The 24,556-nt window shown below is 32.3% G+C and overlaps 1 protein-coding gene across 2 annotated transcripts in view; it reads right to left on the minus strand.

Annotated features, from left to right (window-relative positions):
- Positions 1-24,556, minus strand: part of LOC137931236 (four and a half LIM domains protein 2-like) — a 230,379-nt gene that overhangs the window by 135,487 nt on the left and 70,336 nt on the right. The window contains exons 1-2 of one of the 2 annotated variants that reach the window (XM_068774655.1): positions 17,944-18,597; positions 17,784-17,869 (exon numbers count right to left, since the gene is read on the minus strand). In XM_068774655.1, coding sequence (XP_068630756.1) covers positions 17,784-17,869; positions 17,944-18,597 — 740 coding nt within the window. Of the gene's footprint in view, positions 1-17,783; positions 17,870-17,943; positions 18,598-24,556 lie in introns of those variants that run through there. The other variant, XM_068774657.1, reaches the window with a different exon arrangement.

Here is a 24,556-nt window from a genome sequence, read left to right on the forward strand (position 1 = left end):
GCTGGACAACAAGATCTAATGTTTTTATTTTTTTCTACCTGATTCTAACTAGTCTATAGTCTCGTGTGAAGTTTGTGCTGTTAGCCTTGCGGCTTTTACAGCTTCATCGGTATTGAGTTCACGGAACGGAGGGGTCCGTGAACTATATAAAATTTACAAGATTCGAGTTTCCGAACCCGTATCAGTACTCGGCGGGGAGACGAGAAAGTCACAAAGGCCGCGAGATAGAGGCAGCGGGGCCAACCCAGCCAGCCCTCGAGGACACAAACCCAGCGCGACCCAGCCGGCCGGCAGAACTTATGACTAGCGCGTATGTCTGGTCAATGTTTTTCAAGTGTACTGAGTGAGGAGTTAAGATTCTAACTGCTGCGCAAATGGCATTTGCAGGTTCCACAGGTTTGAGGTGTCAGTGAACAGAGTGCGCCTAGCCTATAACCTCTTTTAAAGTAGCAAAGTTCGTCGTAGTCATGGCTCGGGTCGCTAATTACTGCTATTTTACCGGATTGGTAGGCCGTTGAGCTCTCAGATCACTACGGTGAACGCTCCATAATATTAAACAATGTGTAGAAAAGTAAATGTTAACTATTTTATGTAAGATTGCATTTTCAAGTCAACGAAAGAGGTTGTGTTTAGATCTTAAAAAAAGTTTGAGAGTCACTTCTTTCGGGGTCAGCTCTCCTGGAAGCTGTCGAGACATTGCGAGGACACGTATCAAGGTGCTCATATTTTTCTTGATTATCCTTGAATTCTTTTCAGTTTCACAAATTGTCTTCCTTGCTGTAAGAATCGGCCTGTGTTCATACTTGTGTGTGGACGTTTTACGCAGGGCTTGTCGGTTCGTGGTCTTTACTCTAGAATCTTCAAACCCCAACAGCCATCTGTTCTACGTGATGTGCGGCCTGCCCACTTATCCACCGGGCTAAGTTAGTTACATTCTTTGATCTTAGAAACTCCTCATAGCTGATCTCATAGGGAAATCCTGAACATAGCCCTCTTCTTGGCTCGCACAGACTGAAGGTTTGCCAAGAGAGACCAATAAACATTTACTATAAATAAAGATTACAAATTATGCAATGTTATGGGCTTTTAATTCTCTCATCAACAACACAACAAAATTCGGTCATCAGTAATTATAAAAAGGAATTGTTTCGGAGGAAACTGATCGTATAAAAGTGATTCAATTCTTATCATTTTCGTATACCAATATTATCTTGCAAAGAAACTGGGGCGCAACTGCTCTATCGCCTTATCTTTCGCGTTGGCAGAGTTGTCTATACATACATTCATATACACATCCGATATTGATATAATTAGTCACACTTGCAATTACGATTGTAACATGAAATTTTATTTATATATTCAATACAAAATTACACGTTTGAAGTAGATATACTAGGAACTTCATGTCTTCGTTCTAATGGTAAAATCTCTTTTATTATTTCAGTTTATATTATTTTATCTGTATTAAGACAACTATGTTGGAGTCTAAATGTTCTCGAGCGGCGACCACTTGCCGGTAGACGCAGTATTGGTAGGCCCCCATTGGGTGGACTGGCAGTATAAACGCGTCGCAGAAAGTCGCTGCAATCGGGCAGCGCTAGACCGGACATCGTAGCAGGCTTTGGAAGAGGCTTATACCTTGCAGGAGGCCTCAGTCGGCTTATATGATAATGATGATGATGATAAAGAAAACTTGTATATTATAACTGAAATTATAGAACCACATCACTATAGTTTAAACATTATAAAATAGACGAAAGTAGAGAGAAAACGCCTTGAACTGTTATGTCTACCCAATTAAGAAATTGCGTGACATATACTTTAAAGATAGTTTATAAGAATCAAATTAAAAAGACGATAATTGCATAGAAACGAGATAAGCTGTTCATATAAACTATGTGTGTCGTTACCCGCGTCGCTTGATGAATGCCCCCTCCATCCCTATCGCGGGTGGAGTTTCTTAAATTCCGTTCTTGGATGGAATTTCTCCTAAATTTCAAGTCTCTCAGCCTTATGGTTCCAGAGATGTCGTAATGAGTCAGTACATAGGTTGAAATATCCAATATACACGTATATACATAATAACATGTATATATAAAGAATTAGGATATATTAGTTCAGGTATAAGCTGTGGAAAAGTATATACTACAAAATATTATTAATTTGTAAGTGTTCAAATTTACAAGTAATAGTTTATGTGCTCTAAACTAATAGCATTAATAATAGATCTCGGCTAAGTTAGAAATTATTAATTAAACAAGTTAGAGTACAATAAGTTAAAGTTTTAAAAGTCTTTTATAGGCGTATAATTTTGTCGCAAAAAGATAAGCTAAGTATATCTGCAACCATTACAATTTGTTTCATTTTAATAATGTTTGTCACAATGTACAATAAATGCCAAACTCCCGGCTAGACTTTTAAAAAAATTTAACGACGTCTGGAACGAGAGACCGTTGGCATTATCTGCATTGCATTTGTACGCTTGAAATATTTCAATACAATGAACTTGATAATAGATGGCAGTAGCATCGCATAGTTAGATTTATAATCGTAAGCATTCATTAAAAGTAATAAGATGTTTAAAAATAATAAGGAATGTTCCATACAGAGCATTAAGTCAATAAATTACTTCTTACAATTTGTTGAGGTAGATTTATATGTAATGAAATTTCTATGAGACAATGTAGCAACAATTTAACTTTAAGAAATTAAATGCAATGAAAATTAAAGACTAAACTTTTACGTCTTCCTCAAATCGATAAGAATGTTCATCGCATCAAGATTAAGCAAATAACAAATCAAATATAATAGTTAACGCTCAAAAATGACAGGTATCCCGGTTTTCCCCCTATAAAGTGTTTTTATTAACTTTAAATTAATAACAATAAGTTTAATACAAATTAAAATTGTCTAAGTTTATATATAATAAACAGGACAAATTTAACTAATTACAAATACAAAATTATTCTTCCAACATATATTTACTAAACTGTGATCTTGTGATTTATTATAAATCTCCCTAGATGTCATTATAAGCTATTGCAGTAAATACACATTAGTAATAAGAGATGGCGTTATGTGTTTGAAGCGCGTATTAATTATGCATGTAGTGAAAAAATGGTAATTACAACAAAGATAAATTAATTTAGGCCATAATTAGAAGTAAATAATGTACTGTACTTGTTCTTTGCGAAGGACAAAGTCAATTTTAAAATGATAAGGATAAAGAAATATAGGTTTAACTCCTTGATTTTTTCATTGTTATGTATATTTAGGACTCATTTACAATAACCAAACTCAATATTTGAATTTCGATATCAATAATTTAAGACGTACTAGAACAAAGACAATGTCATTTTCTTTCGTGCCTAAATTTATAACATTCGTCAACGTTTTTGTCTTGCGTTCCTTGTTCACACGCAATATTAACACAAAGGACCATTCGCGACTTTGTTCCCGCGATGACTCATCACGAATTCACTACTACCTATTTAGTAACATAATGAAAGATTGATTAATTTTTTATAAACATTTCGTGTTTACAAAATCAGCCTTGGACAGTGAGAACATGTCAAGAATCTTTACCAAATCGGGTGTCAAACTCGAAGTACGCTATGAAAAATATAAAAAGAACTTCATCGCTTTGTGTGTATATGTATATAATGACACAAGTAGTAAATTTACTGGACATGCGATGATTTTATGTCGAACTTGTCCACCACCAGTTGAAAAATGACTTTAATAATATGTATACACCTCGTTGTCGTCATAGTTTCAGTCCAGATATCTATGGAAATTTCTGAGCGAATACACTGTAATCGCTACGCTTAGCAGGCGAGTTGGCGGTCGCAGTGTGGTATTATGGTACGCAGAGGATGCTGTTGCCTATCCTCTGAAAATTTGTTTGTGAGCAGTGGAAATCCTATATAATTAATGCAAATAGTGCGATTTATATAAGAATATTTCGGGAATCGACCCTGAGGTTCGATCGCAAGTTTCAGTACCGCTAAGCTGCCACTGCTCAAAAATAATATCACGGGAATTGAATCCGCGACCAACAAACTCAAGTCCTGGTCGTTTACCGCTGCTCGAACATCAATGTTCTATATGTTATATACACTATATATTATATTATATATACTATACATGATATTATTACAATTAAATATAATGTATAATATGTTATTTACACTAAACAGTTGCTATACACTGGTAACTATTAATAGTTGTTTTAAAACAGTAAGTTTGTAGATAAACTTTTCAAATAAACGGATATATAACTACATTATGTACATTCAATTAGACGCAAGTACTTTGATAATGTACGAACCTTGCCGTCGTTCCACTGATAACATCCCGACAATGTATCCGGTTCTTATCGAATGTTTTGTTCGTCGCGTATGATTGATTTGTAAACCAACTTAAATTGTTTTAATTTAATTTATTTTGTGTTATGTTGTTACATTGGCCGCAAACCTGGTCGTATATTCTTCGATAGCAGAAACAGAAAAAAGATTGAGGCCTTGAGATGTTATAGGAAAAAGTTACGCATACCATATATAGCAAAATGGATTTATTTACCAAGGATAAATAGAGAGGACATTCATCGATTTATAGAAAGGATTGGAAATCCGATGTACATACATTTTAAAATACAGATTATATTTATAATTATATAATTTACCTATAAATATATGGGAAACAAAATTTTGTTAGTTACACCCGTAATAACTCAACGGCTCGACCAGGGGTGAGCAACCTTTTTACTCAACGGGCCAATTTAAATTTTAAAAATGTGTGACGGGCCACACGTAATGTAACACTTATATAATCAATAAAACTTTGATTAAAATAAATATTGGATAAAAAAGGTAAAATGTTTAAAAAACAGATTTTATGAAACGTATATAAATAAAACTGGAGTGTCTGTTTGTAATATTATAACCGATTTTTATAAATTTTAATGAGTAACTCAGGTTACTTTTATTTTAGAAAATTATTATTAATATTTAAATGAAAAACAAGAACTAAATAAACTAATTATCCGTTTTTGTTAAGTTCCACGCCGACCAAGACATGGGCACAGTTAGTTATTTATATCTTTACTCCTGTAGGCATTTATACACACTTTTGAATCGTCAATTATTTTAACCATGTAAAAAGTTCAATGCAGGCAGTTCGTGAATAAACTACCACCAGCTTGCAATGCTGAAGAGTCAGCCAGAAACTTAACAGTAGCACTATATAAATATATTTTAAAATGTTTGATATATACATTATAATATCAACACTGCAAATAAGTTAACAAATCAGTAGTACATATTTAATTCAAATACAAACTTTTGAATGCTATTATAAGAAAAATGATATACTTTAAATTTAGGTTAAAAAGTAAGAAAAGATACCTATAAGACAGCGTTTGAAAACCGTACCATGCTCAAACTTAAAATTATTATGGCTCCCTATGTAACATATATAATTATTATATTAAAGCGAAATGGCTAAAGTAAGGTAAGAAGTTGAAAGTTAAAATGAAACTTAAATTACGACAAGAAATTAATCATTTTCTAATGCATACGAGATCATATATTTTAAATTAATGTCTCTTTAATAATTTCCGATCATAGGAAATGGTAATCAAAGCGGAATGTGGTACGGACGTGTCATCAGCGAACGCAATGTGTGATCAAAGTAGGCTTCTGAGGCGTGTTCAAAGCCTTTTTTATATAAAATTCAAAGATTTGCTTGTACGACAGTTGTATTACTAATTTTTTTAGACAATGCCACATATTTTTATTGATTTATATAGAACAGTGGTTCCCAAAGTGGTCTATATCGATCCCTAGGGGTCTATGACAACTTGCGAGGGGTCTACGTCAGCGAAAAAAAATTTGGGGGTCCATGAAACGAAAATGGTGATAGTGGATCTCAACACATACACTGGTAGTACCTATTTATTTACATCATACTGTCTTATATTATCAAAAAATCAATATTATTTATACAAGTATCTATGAAGTAAAAAAATTGTTTATTTAATGTTACGCATATTTTACATAACAGATACAAAATTTTATTTTGAGTAGTTTTAATTTAAATTCAATTAATAAATGTATACATTAACATGTGTTTTTACTTTAAGTTTTTAACCCTAAACTTCACTACAGTTAGAAATTTACAGGAAATCAATATCAGGTAAGTAGGGGGTCTACCCAACACGGAAAAACATGGCAAGGGGTCTACGACACAAAAAAGTTTGGGGAACTCTGATATAGAAGAATCAAGGTCACTGACGTAGTTCCAAAAATTGCTCTGAAGTGGCAATAGGTACATCGTTTGTGCAACAGACGTTGGGGATGAAAATTTCTCGTAAAGCACTGTTGCCGAGTTGCTGTTTTCTTTTCACCTCACCACCAACAGCTTAATACAGTACAGGGTAAGCTCCGCACTAGGTAAAACGACGACATAGTTAAAGGCAGCGCAGAACCAGTCATCGTCTGAGGCCAATACCTTGCAGTTGGCACCTATTAGCTGACATAATGATAATGAAAAACCACCCTATATTATTAAAATCTCTGTCTTGCAATGGGCGTACATCGGCTGAATAAGAAGATACACTTATGAAACACATCACTATAATACTATTTCAGTCAAAGGAGTTCCACTACTAAACATAGACCATCATAAATTTCCAATAGGACCGTTTTTTTCTTAAAATTACTCCCGCTCTGGGGACAGCGTTATTATACAGCGTTAATTAGCATTAAAAAGACTAAGTCACGTGTCCATACATATAGCCTGGGTTGTGTAAAACATTGCTGTTAATAAATAGATATCACAGACTATAAAATTTTTACTTTCAATTATACTCATCTTGCATTATTTTGTGCCAAGCGACATTTACTAAATAAAGAAGTAATTTTAAAAAAGGAACATACGTAAATCATTGTTTTAAATGAGGGTACCGAAGACATGAATCGCGACTAATAAATTAAAACCTCATTAAGCGACCCTCTCTCTTCCCTTGCGGACGTATTTACGACGACTTAATTACAAAGACCACGTTTAACTAATGCTAAAGATACTCGTATACCAAGAGTATTTTTTCAAAATAAATTGTAAATACTTATTCTCTGAATTATTCATTATTCAATGAATAATTTGTAATGACTGTCTGGATTATAATATTATAGCATATTTCCTTGGCTTATAAATAATTATAATTGAGCCACTACTAAACAACTCTTTCGCTTAGATTTTTAAAATTTCTACCAGACTGAATTTCATCCTTATGCTTTAAGATCCCACTGGAATAAATTACCGTGATATCCTTATGCTATTCGATTGTACATTCCTTATTTTATTTTTATTCTCTCTTGTTTAAAATTTTTGGTTGTGTATATTAGTTTGAAATTATTGTCAATTATGAACTGTGAACGGACTTAATAACATAAGTAAGTTACCAATAAATAATTCTTGAAACAAGCTATTCCTTGCCTGTCAGGTTTCGAGTTCATAGGCGTTAAGGTGAGGGGCCTCCATCATCCACTAAAGACAGCCCAGGGAGGATATCAATGCGAAGTGGTTTCGCGTCAAAATACCATGAGATCACTCTGCGTAAATTGGACGAGCAACAATAAGCTGGAACTTCGAAATAACTATTATATATGGACGTCCAACTACTCAGTCCCACTTGTGATCTTGGATGTTTTAAATATTTGAACTAAATACTGTATTTCAATACATAAAACAGGATACATTACTTTGACAATTACACCAGTAAACTGAACAACTGCAGTTCAATATTGCTAATAACATAAACAAAGACGTAATAAATATCAGTATTGTTATGATATAAGCAGAAATTACATACATGTTTAATAAATAATCCTATAGAGATGGCCAACGGTAGCTTGATATTACGTGTTAACAAATCATCGCTATACATGAGCGAACGACATATATAAGGTTGCGGAAAGTCATTGGATACGGGATTTTCAGACAGATCATCGTAGCGATTCTTGGGGACGGCCTTGGTTGACATGATGACGAAGATGAAGTCAAATTTACATAAAATACATTACAAAGCCTTGTTGAAAATTCATAAGAACAAAACGGAGTCAAAACCGTAGAACTTGGGGTAGTTTGAACTGTTCAAAAAATAGCATAAATTTGTTAAATTTCAAAGATCGAATTTTGCCATAGAATTCTCCATAGTTCTAAAAGATGACTACCGAGGGAGTTTTAGTAGTGAGGAAGAACTGTCTCCTTACTAGATGATAGAGAATTTTGAATAAAGAAAATTTCTTCTTTGTTCCGTACGTCTGATATCTGTACGATCTGATCCTCTTGGAGATCTATTTTAGAAGCCTGTTTACAACCAACGGCGTCCTATCTCTGAGTTAATGGTGATGGTGATAATAGTTGAAATCATAGGCTACAATTAAAATAACACATTTCACCACTATCGCCGGAGACTAAAATTTTAAGTTATTAACAAAATTAATAACAAAATAATAAATCAAATGGCCAAGAAACTATAAACGAATTTGCCTGTCTCATTGATTGCATACAAAATTTAAGGTGAGGAAGTTTTACGACACCGCACGTCGACGGAACTGTACGACTTGGAGGTCGATCATCGAACAGGCAGACACGTTAATAAGGACATTTTAAAATTACGTTTGTGTTATTTTTCGTACACTTAAGATAACTGAACGAGCAATGTGTTAATTAACATGTAATACGATCTGTTACAATGTGATACTGTAGCGAATCCTTTACGTTCGTTATATATAATTATATGTATATATATTTATTTAAACATACATATATAACTAACAGAATTAACAGTGTCTTCTCTAGTTATAGTCAATTCTTTGTTGATGATCGAGTAGAAATTGATACTAACCTAGCGTAAATTTAATCTTATTCGGACTTATGTGTTTTGAGCATTTATTTGGAAAATATATTGAGAGAACATTGACCAATTTACAGCTTAGCTGGATTGACTTACCCCGAGACAAAATCCCATGTTTCTAATCACTTCGGTGTGGCGTCATGTAGATATAATTTTTAAAATGATAATCATAAAAATCGTTCATTCAACATTGAAACTTTTATTTGAACTCTTATTGATTGTAAACCCAATCTTTTAATCAATTTTATTTTTGACTACTCTGATTCGCAAGATATTATAGTTGTACAAAAGAAGCAGTAAGACACTCCATATATTTATTTATTTGTTTTCTCCAGGTACTTATTTGTTCATATAACACACATCACACGATACATCCAAAGTACACAATTAAAAAGTTTTTTTTTTTCAATAAACAATGAAGCTAATATGCATACAACCTACATATAGAATGATCTAAAACACAACTTATTATTTTATATATTATACTATTTTATGAGGATAAAGGATCAAAAAGGATAAGGTTTGCGTGTAGTGCAGGTGGTGTGTATAAAAACGACGGTAATAATGTTGGCAAATATAAAATTTAAAAAATTTACTTATTAAACAAAACAAATCTGGTATGTATACTATTACATGTTAATTTTTATCTTTAATTTTATTTCGGTTCTTTTAATTGTATATGTTAGATTGTAATTGTTACAAATTATTTTTATAATATTATATAGTCGCTATATTTTTCGACGTTTCAGACCATAAACGCCCATGGGGGGATTTACCATAATCGCCATGATTGGTATGCAGGATCGCATTGTGGTATTAGGGTACGCAGTGAACAGTGCTGCCCATCTTCAGAAACTGTTTGTGAGCTTGGAAATCCCAGTTCAGTAAGTCTCAGTTCTCTGGGCTACCACTGATTACTAATATAATATATTTAAAATCTAGTGACTGTATAATATTCATATTAACTTTATTATTGTTAATAAATACTTACAGTTGTTTTTATATTAGCCGACCATAGACTGCTAGATGCATTTTTGAAATAAATTTAAGTCATAATATATTAAAAATCTATTCAACTTACACATCGTTCATGTTGTTTTCCGTTTACATTTGTCATATGTGTATGAGTCATGAGAAATACAGCCCGTAATGGCCAATTCGAAAGAAACTAAAATCAAATTAGGCTTCTTTCTAACATCTATTAATTTATTTATACTTTATTGTACACTAAAACTCTTTGTAAAAAAACAATAAGGAAATGTACCAAAACAACGTATATGAATAAATAAAAAAAGAAACAATTTACATAAACGTACAAGAGACGGTCTTATCGCTAAAGGCGATCTCTACTAGACAACGTTCTCTACGAGAAGATGAGAGACATGAAGGAGAGGGCAGTTTAGGGCGTACGTAATAAAAAAATAAACATTAAAATATACAAAATATTTCAGAGTATACTATACTTGCATATATTCACATAATCATACATATAAATTTTAGTTAGAAAAGGTATTACATAAATATGAATAAATAACAAATGCTACACAATATCTTATTTTAGAGGTCAAGGAAGTGCTTTATATTCTTCAATATAAAGGTTTCAAAACTCTCCCTGGTGTGATAACAGCCTACTACAAACACAAAAAGGTCTTTTTCATGGTTCATAATGTTAACCTATTGTGATTATTATATATAACGATTTTTAAAAATACAATATCTTAAGTAAATCTTCCATCTAGGTATATACAACTAACATTTTAAAATACGCAAAAGCTTATATATTCTTTAGACAATTGGCCTTGTCGCCTTGTTAGCGGGTGTTAATTTAACGCCACGTGAAGTCGCGTGAACCGATTTGTTGGATAAATAGCGTGCGATGGTGTAACGCTTTCCGACGTGTCTATATGGCACAGATAATAAAAGTAATATAATATTTTACCACAATCTGTGGCATGAAAAATTTTAAAGGTGTGTGTGATATGTAATTTTATTTTTTACGGTTTCTGTTTTTTTAGAAAGGTTAAATATAAGGGTTTTCAGTAATAAAAGTCACTCGGAAATATGTTACATTTTTTTTTTGTTGGAAAGCAATAAGCCAAAAACTTCTGGCAGGAAAAGTTAGCACGGATACACAGTAAATTAATAAAAAAGTAATATGTAGTTCAATTATGAAAACGTTATTTCTTATTATTATGTCAATATGTTATTTATGATTTCTGTAATCGTGGGTGTGTTTTGGTAGAGTATATAATATATTCCTTGTCCATAAATGAGCTACATACTTACCCATTCAAACCTTCTGCGACCATTTACATATTCTGCGTATAATAAAAATAATAGATATTTTTTTATGGCTTCCGCTATTGGGAGCCTCTCGTACCCCCTATCTTGTGTGGGACAGGGACTATTCAACATTATTTAATTTTTTCACATATTTTTTTTATAATCATTATCGACTTTCATACATCGTATGATTTTTCGTTCTTTTCATTCTTGCCACAATTCCTCTGTCTTTCCCTTTCGCTCTGTAACGCCTTTCATACATCCCTCATTACTCTTTTACATTTTTTTATTTTATTTCTATATAGGATGATTACAATATCACTTGGTTTTACATTATTTTTTTAGATTTATGTTGTTTACATTTTTATTAGCTTTTATTTCTAGCTATTACTATACTTATTATTTTTCTACAGAGTAGGAGGAACTCTTCTTTGGTTTTTTCTTCTCTTATTAAGGAGGCTATTGATTCCTCCCTGATTTTCACACCAGACCGGCACTCGAAGTCGAAAAAAATTATAGATATATTCTGCAATATTTGCGTCTTCACGTAACTTTTTATGCATAATACAAATTTAATAATAATGTTTTTAATTATAAGGCATGGTAATACTTTTCCATCTATGTATTTTGACGTTTCTTTTTACTTTCTTTTTCTAGGCATGTTTAAGGTCGCGTAAAGTCAATGCGGGCAGTTCAAAACGTCAAACCTCAAGAAGCCTGTGCTTTGCACTAGACGTATATCAGCAAAAAGAAGAGAAGAATCTATTGTTTCTGAAAACCAGACACATATTTCGATGAAACGTAAACGGTGTCAAATAGCACAGTGTACTAATAATAAAACGAACAACATTTGCGGTACATGCCATAAACGAGTCTGTGGTAAATGTTCTGCTAAAATATCTGTAACTTGCAAAAAATGTTTTTGACTTTTATGCATAATTAAAAAAAATACTGTTATTATATATTACTATTATTATTCAGATTATATTCGAGATTTGTTCATAAAATTACAAAATATATAAAAGCATAAAATTTGCTATCTTTTCTTATATGTCTCTTAGTAATTTAAGAAACAAGTTATTTTGACCCCTCCGGTAGAAGTAGGTATACGTCAATCGTCGATAGTTCTAGTGTTAATGCTGTTAGCCTTAAGGCTTTTACAGCTTCATCGGTACTGAGTTCACGTATCATCGGTACGGAGTTCACGGAAGAGAAGAATAATGCTTCTTTTTATATTTTATATACCTTCATTCATAGTGTTCTTTGTGCTATTAATGTTACTATTTATGTGATGGTGAAATAAATTAGTTTCGTTATTAGTTTTATATTATATTCCTAGCCTCTAAGTTCAATAATTTAAAAGCAGATATAGAAATTAAAATGGCGCCTTTCATTCTCCGTATCGAATCGACAGATGTCACTGTGCGCCGAATGTGTTCGTACTTGCATAAATTGTCTGCATTTCAATGTCACTCGAATGAAAATAAGGTCGATTGTGTTTTTATTCGCGACCTCGAACACTGCTAACTTTTTTTTTGTTAAGGTAAACGAGAAGGCATCAAAAATACAAAAAAGGTTGTATTTTAGCTACAGTATTTATATTTTAAAATTTAAACTTGCCAATCTACTTTATTTAATCTGTTATTGGTTAATTTTTCAATCTAATTTATTTGTTTTATTACGGAAGAACTAACTTCAGTAACACAGGGCTTCTCCTTGCACTGAAATCAGGGGACCAAAGAAATGTATTATAAAATGTTTATTAAAACTGTGTATGTAAACTATTTTTATGTTTTATGTAAAACAAACTATAAAAATTTGTAATTTTTAACTGGTATTTGAGTTTCTTTGTTTATTTATTCATTTATTTATTCCGTGGTCCTTTACAGCTGACAGATATATAAAATAATATGAACATTAATATATTTACCATGCCAATTATGAAGTATATCTAAGTCAATCGAAATAAAAAATTACGAAAGTAGATTACATTGACAATATTTACGGAGTGAATGTTAGGTGTGCGTTTGATTAAGGATTCAAGTTCTATATAGTATAAAGTATACAGCACATAGTATATATTATGAAGTATAGAACTTAATAATGATATATTAAAAAACCTTTATTTATTTTATTGTTAATTTGAGTCGCTAATAAAATTGTTAGCTTCAGGCAAAACAAGTGAACAAAACAAAGGCAATCTATATGTTTGAATTACAAATTAATCATACAACGTCTTATCCCCTTTGAGATTGACAGTTGTTGACGAAGGAACGACGCGTCGTATGTAAACTCGTCATAGTCATTCTTTAAACGCAGAACACACCTTCCAGAAGTTTCTGTAAAGAATAACCTGGATCGTGTTTTTAGTAAAACTTTCTAGAAATTCCATATGTGTTTTACTGCATTTCAAAATGACGAGTATTTATTGGAACAAAGCAATTTGTTTGTATCTTTTAAGAAATCTTTAAATATCTGTGAAAATTCGTAATAATTTATGAGCAAATAAATTATTTTCAAAATTCGAATATTATTTATTCAACATTCGATGGAAAGATTGTTCGGATTAAATGCATCAGATCTAAGAAAAATGCAGATCAGAAACTCACCGGGGCCATGTTTTTTTTAAATAATTTAAAATTACACAATTTCAAATAAATAATGAAGTGAAAATAATAATATAAATCAATATTTAAAAAAAGTATATTTCCTTTTCTGTTAGTCAAACAAAAACATTAAAATCATAAAAAAAACTAATCTGCCTGTGGTTTACAATAATAAAAACATTCAACATTGTCTTTGACAGACAGTCAGCAAAACAGTATTCACCGCCACGTCATTACACCACAGATTAAATAGGTTACCATGTTCAACGTAGCAATTGACCGCTTAAAAACTTGACGACAATAACAACGCATCTAAATTAGAGCTAATTTGTATGACTCGAACGCTAATGTAAAAAGAATTAACTCTTATATTGTTTATGGAGGCATTTAAAATCATTATTTACTTACTTTAGCACAAATAACTACACAGATTGTTTGAAAAAGCTTTCAAGAGATTAATGTCGGTTTTGTCTTTTGTTTCCATCCTGTAGAAAGTGACCATTTTGAAAAATGTTACATTATTTTATTCTATTGCATTGCGTCAGACCAATATCTTGTAGGTAAAACAGTAGATAGGACAGAAAAACAATAATTAATTTTAATACTTTGTTATGTTTCTTAGTTATATAATCATAACGTTAGTTATTATTTTTGAGACCAATGAGATTTAGATAGGGTGTATCGTATATCAATTGAAAGCAAATGATCTACACTTTCACCCCTTCATAGCTTTTATAGGTATTATTAATCACGATAAAGAATTGCAGGATTATTAACAATTATATTGCAAATGATCTTCTTAAATCTGCGAACCTGTGGTCAAAGCCTTATTAACAAAAAAACATTCCATTAAAGGTTATTTCAGAAAAAATTATATACATAGTGTAGAGAATGAAGTGAACAAATTGAACCCCACCACGGCTAGTTCGCACCGTTACTGTAAATCGTGTTGCTTTATCACCAATTACTGTAATTGGACAGCGGTCCCGGATAAGGGTGATGCGCACTAGGGCGGTGACCTTTTACACTGTAACGATCAAAGGCACTTAAATGTACCTACACAAAGGGTATTGTTGCATCGAACTTTGGAAAGTAAAAAAAAGTTCTTATATCTTTCTCGAATTAAAAGTATTTATTCGAATTTGGAATCGTCAATTATTTTGACATTATAAGTTAGCAAGGCCAGTAGTTCTTATTTTTAAAGAATTTTAACAGTGTTTGAAATGTGCCTACTCTATTTAAAGATGGTTTCAGAAATAATAAATAATGCAATGATAACATACTAATAATATGTGTTATTACATTTTAAAATTAATTACTGTTGACTATGTCTCTGCAGACTTTGTACTAGTAAAAATTAACGACGTCTCGTGTTACAATAGAAAAATAATGATACATACACATACATACACATATTACGAAGTGATAACTCCATATAGGATGATTGAAAATACGTTTAAAATCTAAAAAGCTTTTAACCAATAATCATGTATAGTAAATAAAATTATAATGCGGCTATTATTGGTATTTTATTACTATTTGTTAGCTAAATTATACAGGCGTATCTAGTTTTAAACTCACTAAAGTTAAAATTTTCTCAGTTATTCTTCTAAAGAAAATTAAAAATCGAATAGGATATTTTATTTAACACGTTGACTGCGACGACAATTTTCGCGAAAATTTGATTTAATAACATTATGTTATTAAAAACTCTAATGCTAGTGTATAGATATCATCAAAAAGTTTGAATTTCTGATTTCTGAACTAATTAAAAAAAAAATAAAGACATTTTTTGTTCGTTTTTTAGTAAATTTTTTATTCGTGCAAGACAGTATTGATTTTTTGTTCTTTTCCCAGATGCCGTTTATTGATGTTAGCACTGATATATTTCGAGTATAACCGTAGCTGCATAAAAATGGCAAGTAAACATGGACGAGCAACTTGTAGTTGGCGTTGTCGTCCTAGAAAAGAACGCAATCTACGAATTATCTCGTTGTTGGCAGTCAGGAAATTTTGTCTTTTTATTACTGAGAGCATTCCCTGTATTTATTATTTCAAGGTTATATTGATCACGTGATTAAAAACTGAATCATTAATAAAACATTTTATATTTATAACGATATATACAAGAGTCCAATAAATAAGCGAAGTTCCATTTAATTGATAGACCTCAATAAAGAGTCTTTGAATTTAAATATTAATACCGTCGCCATCTTGGACATGATTAAAAATGACGATTTGTTTTCAATAGAAAAAGAAGTTTTGGTTTACTTCGGTTTTTATATTTAACACATTCCTAAAAGAAATCTTGTTAGCTCTAAATAACAATGTGATATATCTTTTATCCTCCTCTAGTATTATCTACTAAACTATGAAGTTGTAAATATGCTTGCATTTAAATAAAACACTAAATTTTCTGTGTTTTATTTTGTTTTATTTGATACATATTTTAAAAACAACTTTTTACTATATTTTAATAATGCTCTTATGAAATTAAATAATAAACATTCATTATTTAATTAAATCGTTAAGATATTTTAATGAGTTTTTAAAATAAAAAAACGTAATAAATCATGATATTTATTAATAAAAATAAGTATATAATTCTTGCTATCTCAAAATAAAAAATAAACACCTAAACATTTTTGAATAACATCGTAGTAAAAAAGCGGTAATGTAAAAAATTAAATTGTAATAAAAATCATTTATTTATAGAACGAGAGACGATTGTCTCACTTATTAATTCAAGAGAATAATAACTAAAAACTGGTTATGGATGGATATAAGCTTACATTTTCTAACTTAGCGATGATAATATGATACGTTTCTTTGAATAATAATGAAGTCAGATATATAAGAAATAAATGGTTTGATATACACGAAAATATTGTGGCTTTTGGTAATTTAAGACAATAGCTATATCATTAACAATGATACACAGTTTATAATACTTTATGTCTCGTTTCGTAGCATGTCACTAATCACAGCACGGTTTTTATCACGTCACTTATAACTGACGGTCATAATTCAACGACTCATTCTCATCTATTCTCCTCTGCTGCGACTCTTGCGCAAGTTTCGCAGTTGGCGTGCGACCGCAGATTGTTGTTGTTATTCTTCCGACGAACTGCGTGGTTTCGCTCCCGGGATGGGAACTTCTGGATCTTCCTCTCTTGCACTTCTGCATCTTGTCTCCTTATCCTGCGGTAAATCTCCGCCCACTCTAGATGCTTCATTGCCATGCACATGATTACGTCCGTCCCCGGCGACAACTCGCCTGATTGTGTCGTATTGTTTTTGATTTCAATTCTTCAATGCGCTTGCGACACGAGTACCAAGGTCCGATGTTTTTTTCATTGGCGGGCCTTCGTTCGTGTGATCGTTCGGTTAAGTTCGAGAATTAAGTGGCTGCACGTTATCGGAGACCCGAGCGGTCCTTAACGAGATAAGAACCTCTTTCGTTCGTTTATTGTACCGCTACATCTCCGTACACGAACTCACGTTTTGAACCACGTACTAATATCACTTGCTTGGGCACACTGTCTCACTTCACTTTATACAATTTATAAGACGTTTTAATAACATTAAACAGAGAATTAATATTAACTTAATTAAGTTTAAGTTAACAATGATTACACAGGTCAATAACCTCCGCGGTAATTAAGCCTTTTTATGCTATATAAGTATTTAAAACAAGCAGTAGTTTTGCGTATTGATGTAGTTGTAATAGCCTTCCACGGCTATCAACGTTGACTTTATTCTAAATAAAGACGTTTCTTTTAAAATTTAGTAGGAAATAAAATTTAGTTTTATGGAAGTATACGAAGTATTATCCTAATATACTGAAGTAATAATGTTAATAATTAAAATACATATACTAACAAATTCTAAATTTTGAAATCTGTTATTTTGAAGTTCTTTATTAAGATTAATAAGGCGATACACTAAATTTCAATTACAAAGGATTAACTCACCTCCATGGATGAGAGATGAATCCTGGACACAATTCAGGACAATTGTCGCACGGTCTTCCCTCCGTAACCTCCTTTATGCGGACACCCTGTAAACAAAAGAATAAAATTATAATTAATTAAATTGCTTCAATCGACTGTACTTATTTAGATAAATCCTAACCTCAAAGCTTTCGCTAGTATTTAAATTATTAAAATGTTGAACCATCCTCCAAAGGGATTCTTCTTCGTTATTCTCTACATTGTTGGTATCGTCTTCACTCGAATCACATTCGCTGTAACTATCTGATGTAGTATCGCTATCCTTTCTATTTGTAAATAACTTAAATATGGTCGTCTTCTCCTTCCAAGACTCTCCCTCAAGACTTGCGTTCCTTCTGTGTTTCTTCTTCGTAATTTTAAAAGGAACTTGCTTAAGTTTGGGTTGTTTAAAGGAGACTTTTCTAGCAGCTGGTTTGCTGTAAAGCTTATCATAACTTTCTTCTGTTATGCCGCAGTGGTACAGAAAGAAATCTTTCCTTATTTGCTCTCTTCCATCGAGGTCTCCCCAGAATTTTTCCTCTTTTCTCACTCCCAGATAATAATCCAGTTCCCTTTCTCCTAAATCTTCTTCCTCATCTACTCCGTCATTCCTCTCGTGTGAATTACAATCTCGTTCTTCATCTCTCTCGTTGTCTTCCACAAGTTTTGCTAGAAGACGATATTTTCTTGTATTTGGTACCTTTTTGAGTAGATTCGCTGTATTGGATGTGAGGAACTTTGTTGTCTTTCGACAAACTGTCGCCACTGATTCTCGACGTTTCTTCAGATTGTTCATGATTTGATTTTTTATAAAAAAGTTTCACTTAAAAATTTATTTTGACTCATTTCTAGGAAACCGGACAGTTTAGAATCAACTTTTAATAAGTCCTTGTTTGCAAATCGACTAAACATTTTACAAACCTTTATTAAGATCTAAAAGGACACTATAACTCTCTGTAGTTGATTTCTCGGAAATATCCAAAAGCGTATATAGAGCCTAGTTACACACGTCTAGGAGCACAGGTAACTGGTCGTGGATTTACTATTACGAAGCTATTGTCTGTATGACGTGATCATCGTCACCTGCCAATGAACACAAGGTTTAAAGTTACCAATTTAGACAGATCTCTCCAGATGTTTGAAACTTCCCCACCACCATTTTATTAGTTATTGGACAGAGGAGGCCAGGGAGGCCACAGTTAAATGGACGTTGTGGGTGGTTGTGTAGTTGTAAGGGTGTGGACTCTTTACGACCAAGCAAACAGAGCTGTGCCCATCGCAAATGACAGCGCAAATTGCAACACCCTTGGTTAGAATGGCTCGTTAAATTTCGACCCTTGTTAGTAGATATGTTGTCTCGGCGAGGAATTTACTTGCCAATAGGTCAAATTAAAAATCAGATAATTTTTAATAATTTAGTTTTAACTATTTAATAAATCGTAACCTAGTTACGAAAACCTCTTTAGTGAACTTATGTCTACATATATCAGATAACAACTAAAATTTTTTAACGCCATCTATAGATTATATCATGAACTACTACAAATTGTTAGAAAAATTAGTGAAACGTTTTCGACGTTTGTTCGCAGTGCCATCTATTATAAAATTTTATAAATTAAAATGTTCCTCTTTTGTTAAGAATTTAAACGAAGTTAGTGATATAAATAAACCTATTTTAAGCATTATTAGTACCATTGATATGATGTTTTCAAAATATGTTAATTCGTAAAAAAGTTGTGTTTGCTTCTGCCATCTATCGGCTAGTAGTTGAACTTATAAGTTTTCTATAAATATCAGTGTATAGTTATTAATAATCGAATATTTTCATAATTGCTGTAAAATTTGATTACAAATTTGCTTATGAATCTGAACATTTTATTTCAATTTTAATAACTTTTTTTTTCTATTCTATTTAGGCTACTGAGCGTTACGAAGTTTTTTTTCATAAAAATAAAGTATGAAGAGTAGTTAACCAAAGGAAATTAATAGTTTGCCATACGTGACCCATGCGTAATAACATCGCCTTGTATTTCCGTGCTTTACATTTCCGTAGGAGTCAGTACGCGGGATAGAATGCACATTCCGTGCAGAACAATGCCTTTACCGCACCAACTCGGATACGGGCGGTCTGACGTAGTGATGCACGTCGTCGCTCTCACGGGACCGGTTCCGCGTTTTTGGTATCGGTACGGTATTTGTATTGAGTACGTTATATAAACCTGATAACATTATACTTCGAATTTCTTTAGAATATTATCAGTTGAAATTTATTTTCGAGTTGCTTATTATGATAAGTGTATTAATTTAACAATGATATGTTTCGCGCATTATAAATATTGTTCGCAAATATTGTTCTTACTATGTTAGTAGCTTCTTAGAACAGTCAACATTTATTTAGTCTGGTCTTAAAAATTGTTATCACTATTAAATATAAACAAAATGTTACTTTTGAATTTGGAATCTGTCATTTCTATATGACGATTAATTTCTTATATAATGAAATGAAATAAATGAAATTTCTTGTATAATGAAATGAAAAATAAATGAAAATATGTTGTAAAATATTTTGTGATAATAAAACAGACCGAAGTGATAAAGTGAACCGAATCGCAGCGATTGCATTATGTAAAGTAAATATGGTGCCAAATACAATTTTTCAAATCCTCCATACGCTTGATATTAGTCAAATGTTTTTGTATCTGGCAATAGATATGTTTATTGAAACCTCTTTTGTTTGTGACAGAATACGAACTGGATATCCACGAGGTGTTCATACGAAAAAGACAATCAAAGCAGTAAGGGAAAGAATTCGAAGATATGAAAAAGGTTACTAAACAAAATTGTTTACAGAAGAGATTATTTTTACAAATGAGCAATATTTTAACAAACAAAATGACCATACTTATGCAGAAAGCTCTAATAAAGCTTCCTAACTTGTTAACAGAGTACAACGTGGGCATCATAAGACTTCAGCGATGGTTTGGTGGGGTGTTAGCTATGAAGGAGTGAATGAGCCATACTTTTGTGTAAAGGAATCAAAACCTTGGCACACGTATAACATATCGAGATACCATTCTCAAGAAGGTTGTTATGTCTCTTACCAACACTATGTCCAATAACCAAGAATGTTTTTTTCGGCAAGACTCGGCACCGTGTCGTAAAGCTCCCTGTCTTGGTTAAAAACGAAAGTTCCTTACTTCATCAGAGCTGATGACTAGGTGTCATTTTTTCCTGATCTTAATCCACTGGATTGTGCTTTACTGTTAATTTTAAATAGCAAAGCTTGCTCTAAATGTCGTAATAATTGGGAATTCTGAAAACGATCTATACAATTGGAGGTGAAAATTTTCGCATAGAAAGAGTGCGTGCTGCTATTGATAGCTGTCTTCAACGTTTAAAGGATTGCATTGCAGCCAATGGAGACCGCTACGAATAAGCTTTATATATTTTAAATATATTGTAATAGTAATAAAAGTTACGTACAATAAAAAAAATTATAGCAAGATTAAGTACAGTAATACCCCGCTTTACGCGACCCCGTTATACGCGGTTTCACTATAACGCGAATTGCAAATTTCACGCTCAAATGCCTCGAATTACGCGTGCATATAAATATAATGTAGTCATCAACTTCTCTATGGTGTCTTAACCATCTGTCAAACAATTAAAAACAGTGTTGGGTGTTATGAACGTATTTTACAAGAACGTAAACAAAACGTTACCCAAAAGACAATAGATATATATAAATATATATGTATTTTTCCGTAAAAAATTGATCGATTAAAATGATTTGTATTTTTTTGTAATAATTTTTGACTATGTTTAATCATAAACCTCGTTATACGCGAAATTCAGTTAACGCGATTTTTTTTGGAACGTATCCCTCGCGTAAAGCGGGGTATTACTGTATATGGAAAATTGTGGCATATAATTAGTAAGGTGATAAAAAGTAAGAAGGTGAATAGCGCAGGTGTTATGCTGAAGCATAAAATCCGCGTAAGATGTATCACTAATGATTATAATTAAAAAAAAAATTCAATAGAGAAAATGGCTTGGTGTTTTTTGAATTGAATCCAACCTCCGCCAACTAATTTAAAATATTTTAAATTTCTAATTATTTTGTTGAATAGGTTGTAATGCTTGTTAACCTATGTTGAATGAGTATTTACTTTATAAACGATTAGTAATAAAAAATAAATCGTTCATCCTCGACCAACTCAAGATTAAGTCCAGGCTTATCACAACATGCTATCAATGAGTTCTAAGCTATTTTGGTCATATCGTCAGCAGATAACATGACTTCGGCAAACAACTAGAAAAATTGAAAGCAGATGACGAAAGACCATCAGAGACCTACCAATGTACCTTACCCGCTAGCCTGATCAAGTCAAAACAATAACTGGATAATCCTTTATTACTGCCCTGAGGAAAGTAAAAATAGAATGGTATGGAAATAGCTTGACATCGATTCTATAAAGGAGTTATATGATGGACACGCCAGAAATAAAGAAACGTCTAGGATGAAGAAGAAGAGAAATTTCGATCTAACCAGTAAAATTTGTTTCATTTTAATGAGATATATACATCTCGAGCAGTGGTCACTTAGTGGTAGAGGAATGAGACTTGCGATCGTCCCAAGTCCGATTCCCGGGATACAAGTCACACTTTGTACATTAATTATATAGGATTACCATAGCTTATAAAAAAATTTAGAGAAGATGAGCAGCAATGTACTTTACGTACCATACTACAGTCGCCGAGTCCCCACAGATATCTTTGTAGGAGGGTTATGCCTTGCAGTAGGTGTCTATAGGATGAAACGAGGCCGAATATACGTCTTAGACAGAAAAATCATATTTAATGTTTAATGGAATCACGTGTTACTTCGCGGAAGTCCATCCTAAGAAAAGGACCAATATTTAGCCACTTCCGCACATGCAGTGGTAGTCGTGCTATAAAGTGCACTGCCCGCCAGCCCGCTGATAAATGCGTATGCGGCAAACAATGCGAATCACACACTTCAGGAGTTATGTTACACCGATTAGTGCCAAACACAGAGTCCTCTGTGTAAACGGAGAGTGTAAACAGGGGACTGCATGTGCGGAAGTGGCTAAATATTGGTCCTTTTCTTACTCAGAATAATCATACTAAGATTTAAGTATTAAGTTATCAAAAATATAATAAAAATATTTTCGGTAGCATCATTCAAACAAAAACTAAACTACTATGCTATAGAATTAAAGTGGAAGTTAGCCAAAAATGTGATCGGAAAAAGTTTAAGTCGACAATAAAACAAAGTTTTTGGCTGCAGGTATACAATGCAATCAGACGTCAGATGAAAACACTGACCGCGTATATCATACGTGCAATTCCAGCGAAGCGGGCTCAACGGAGCGAAAGCAAAGAGCGAGTGGGACTGCGGAAAACTCGGAGACAATAACGAACTTAATGAAACAAAAGAAACTTATGATGGATTTATTACGTGCAAACTTAGAAATAATACTTCTGGTCCAACATACTTATTTTCAAAGATAGTAAATTTATTTTTATAGATATTTCTTTATAGACGTAAAAACTTTAAACGGTTGTATGTCTACTACATTTTCTGTCAAATAATATCCCTCTCCAAAAATCTATAGTTTTGGAAATAATAAACAATGTGAATATTTTTTAGTAAGAGAGATTGTGGTTAAATAATTTTTTAATGTACGGATCACTACAAATTAAAATGTACCATTTGTACTGCTGGAAGTCATCGGCCAACTGCATTCCAATAGAAAAATTCATTTAAGGTATCTTAAATTTGAGATTGATTGCTTTAGACATAATGATCGAATAAAGATTGTCGTTCAGAGCTTTTACATCTATAGCCAATAATGCATTATATTTCGAAGTTATTTGGTCAAATTGTACTCGTTATTTTTACTGAGTATTTTTTAGTGTCATCAAGTGTATAATTACCTAAATTACGAATCATTAATATATATGTCATTGCTTAAACGTAAGTCTCAGTGTCATTTACATTGCGAAAACAACAGCGTAAGTTATTTTCTTCCATTCTCGGGGCTGACGACTTGCGTCAGATTTACGAGATTTAAGAAGGCGTTACAATATATTAGCGTTCACCACCACGGATCAGTTTTCTCTTTCTACCTAACCAAATTTTAAATCAACCAATGCCTGTTTGGAAGATTGCCCGTTCCAGAGAATGAGCTGATGTTCACTCCTGACAGAAATTAATGATTTATCATATTATAGAGATATTTCGAAGTTATATTTCTCGCTCCTACCTTCATAGTATACTAAATATGACTTAATTCCTAATTATTTCGTTGACTAAATGTACTATTTGTTCACATTAGGCGTATTACTACACGCTTCACTGTTCTTTCTTCTTCTTGGTCGTTTATCTTTATTGTTGAATTTCGCGTCCTTCTTGTAAATTCTTGGTCGAGGATTCGACGAGTTGCATAGTTAATAAATCCTTAACGGTTAACAGCTAAAGTTAAACAAGATATCGTAATCCTTTCTTTTATTAATTTTGTTAAAATAAAAGTATGTTATTAAATAAATTTTACTATAGCATTCACGAGTTTTTTGTTGATCGAAACGTTTGGCACTTGGTTTGTTAACACATTCATATTATAATGTACATATGAAAAAATAAATTTTTTATTAGAGCAACTGTCGAGTCTAGGCGGCTATTGTCAACAGCGGTTCAAGCCGGAAGTAGCTTACTACTTATAATGTTAAAA

Source organism: Battus philenor, unplaced genomic scaffold, assembly GCF_028537555.1.
Source record: "Battus philenor isolate CCGP_79_NKW_IND1 unplaced genomic scaffold, ilBatPhil1.0.hap1 SCAF_7, whole genome shotgun sequence".
Lineage (NCBI taxonomy): Eukaryota > Metazoa > Arthropoda > Insecta > Lepidoptera > Papilionidae > Battus > Battus philenor.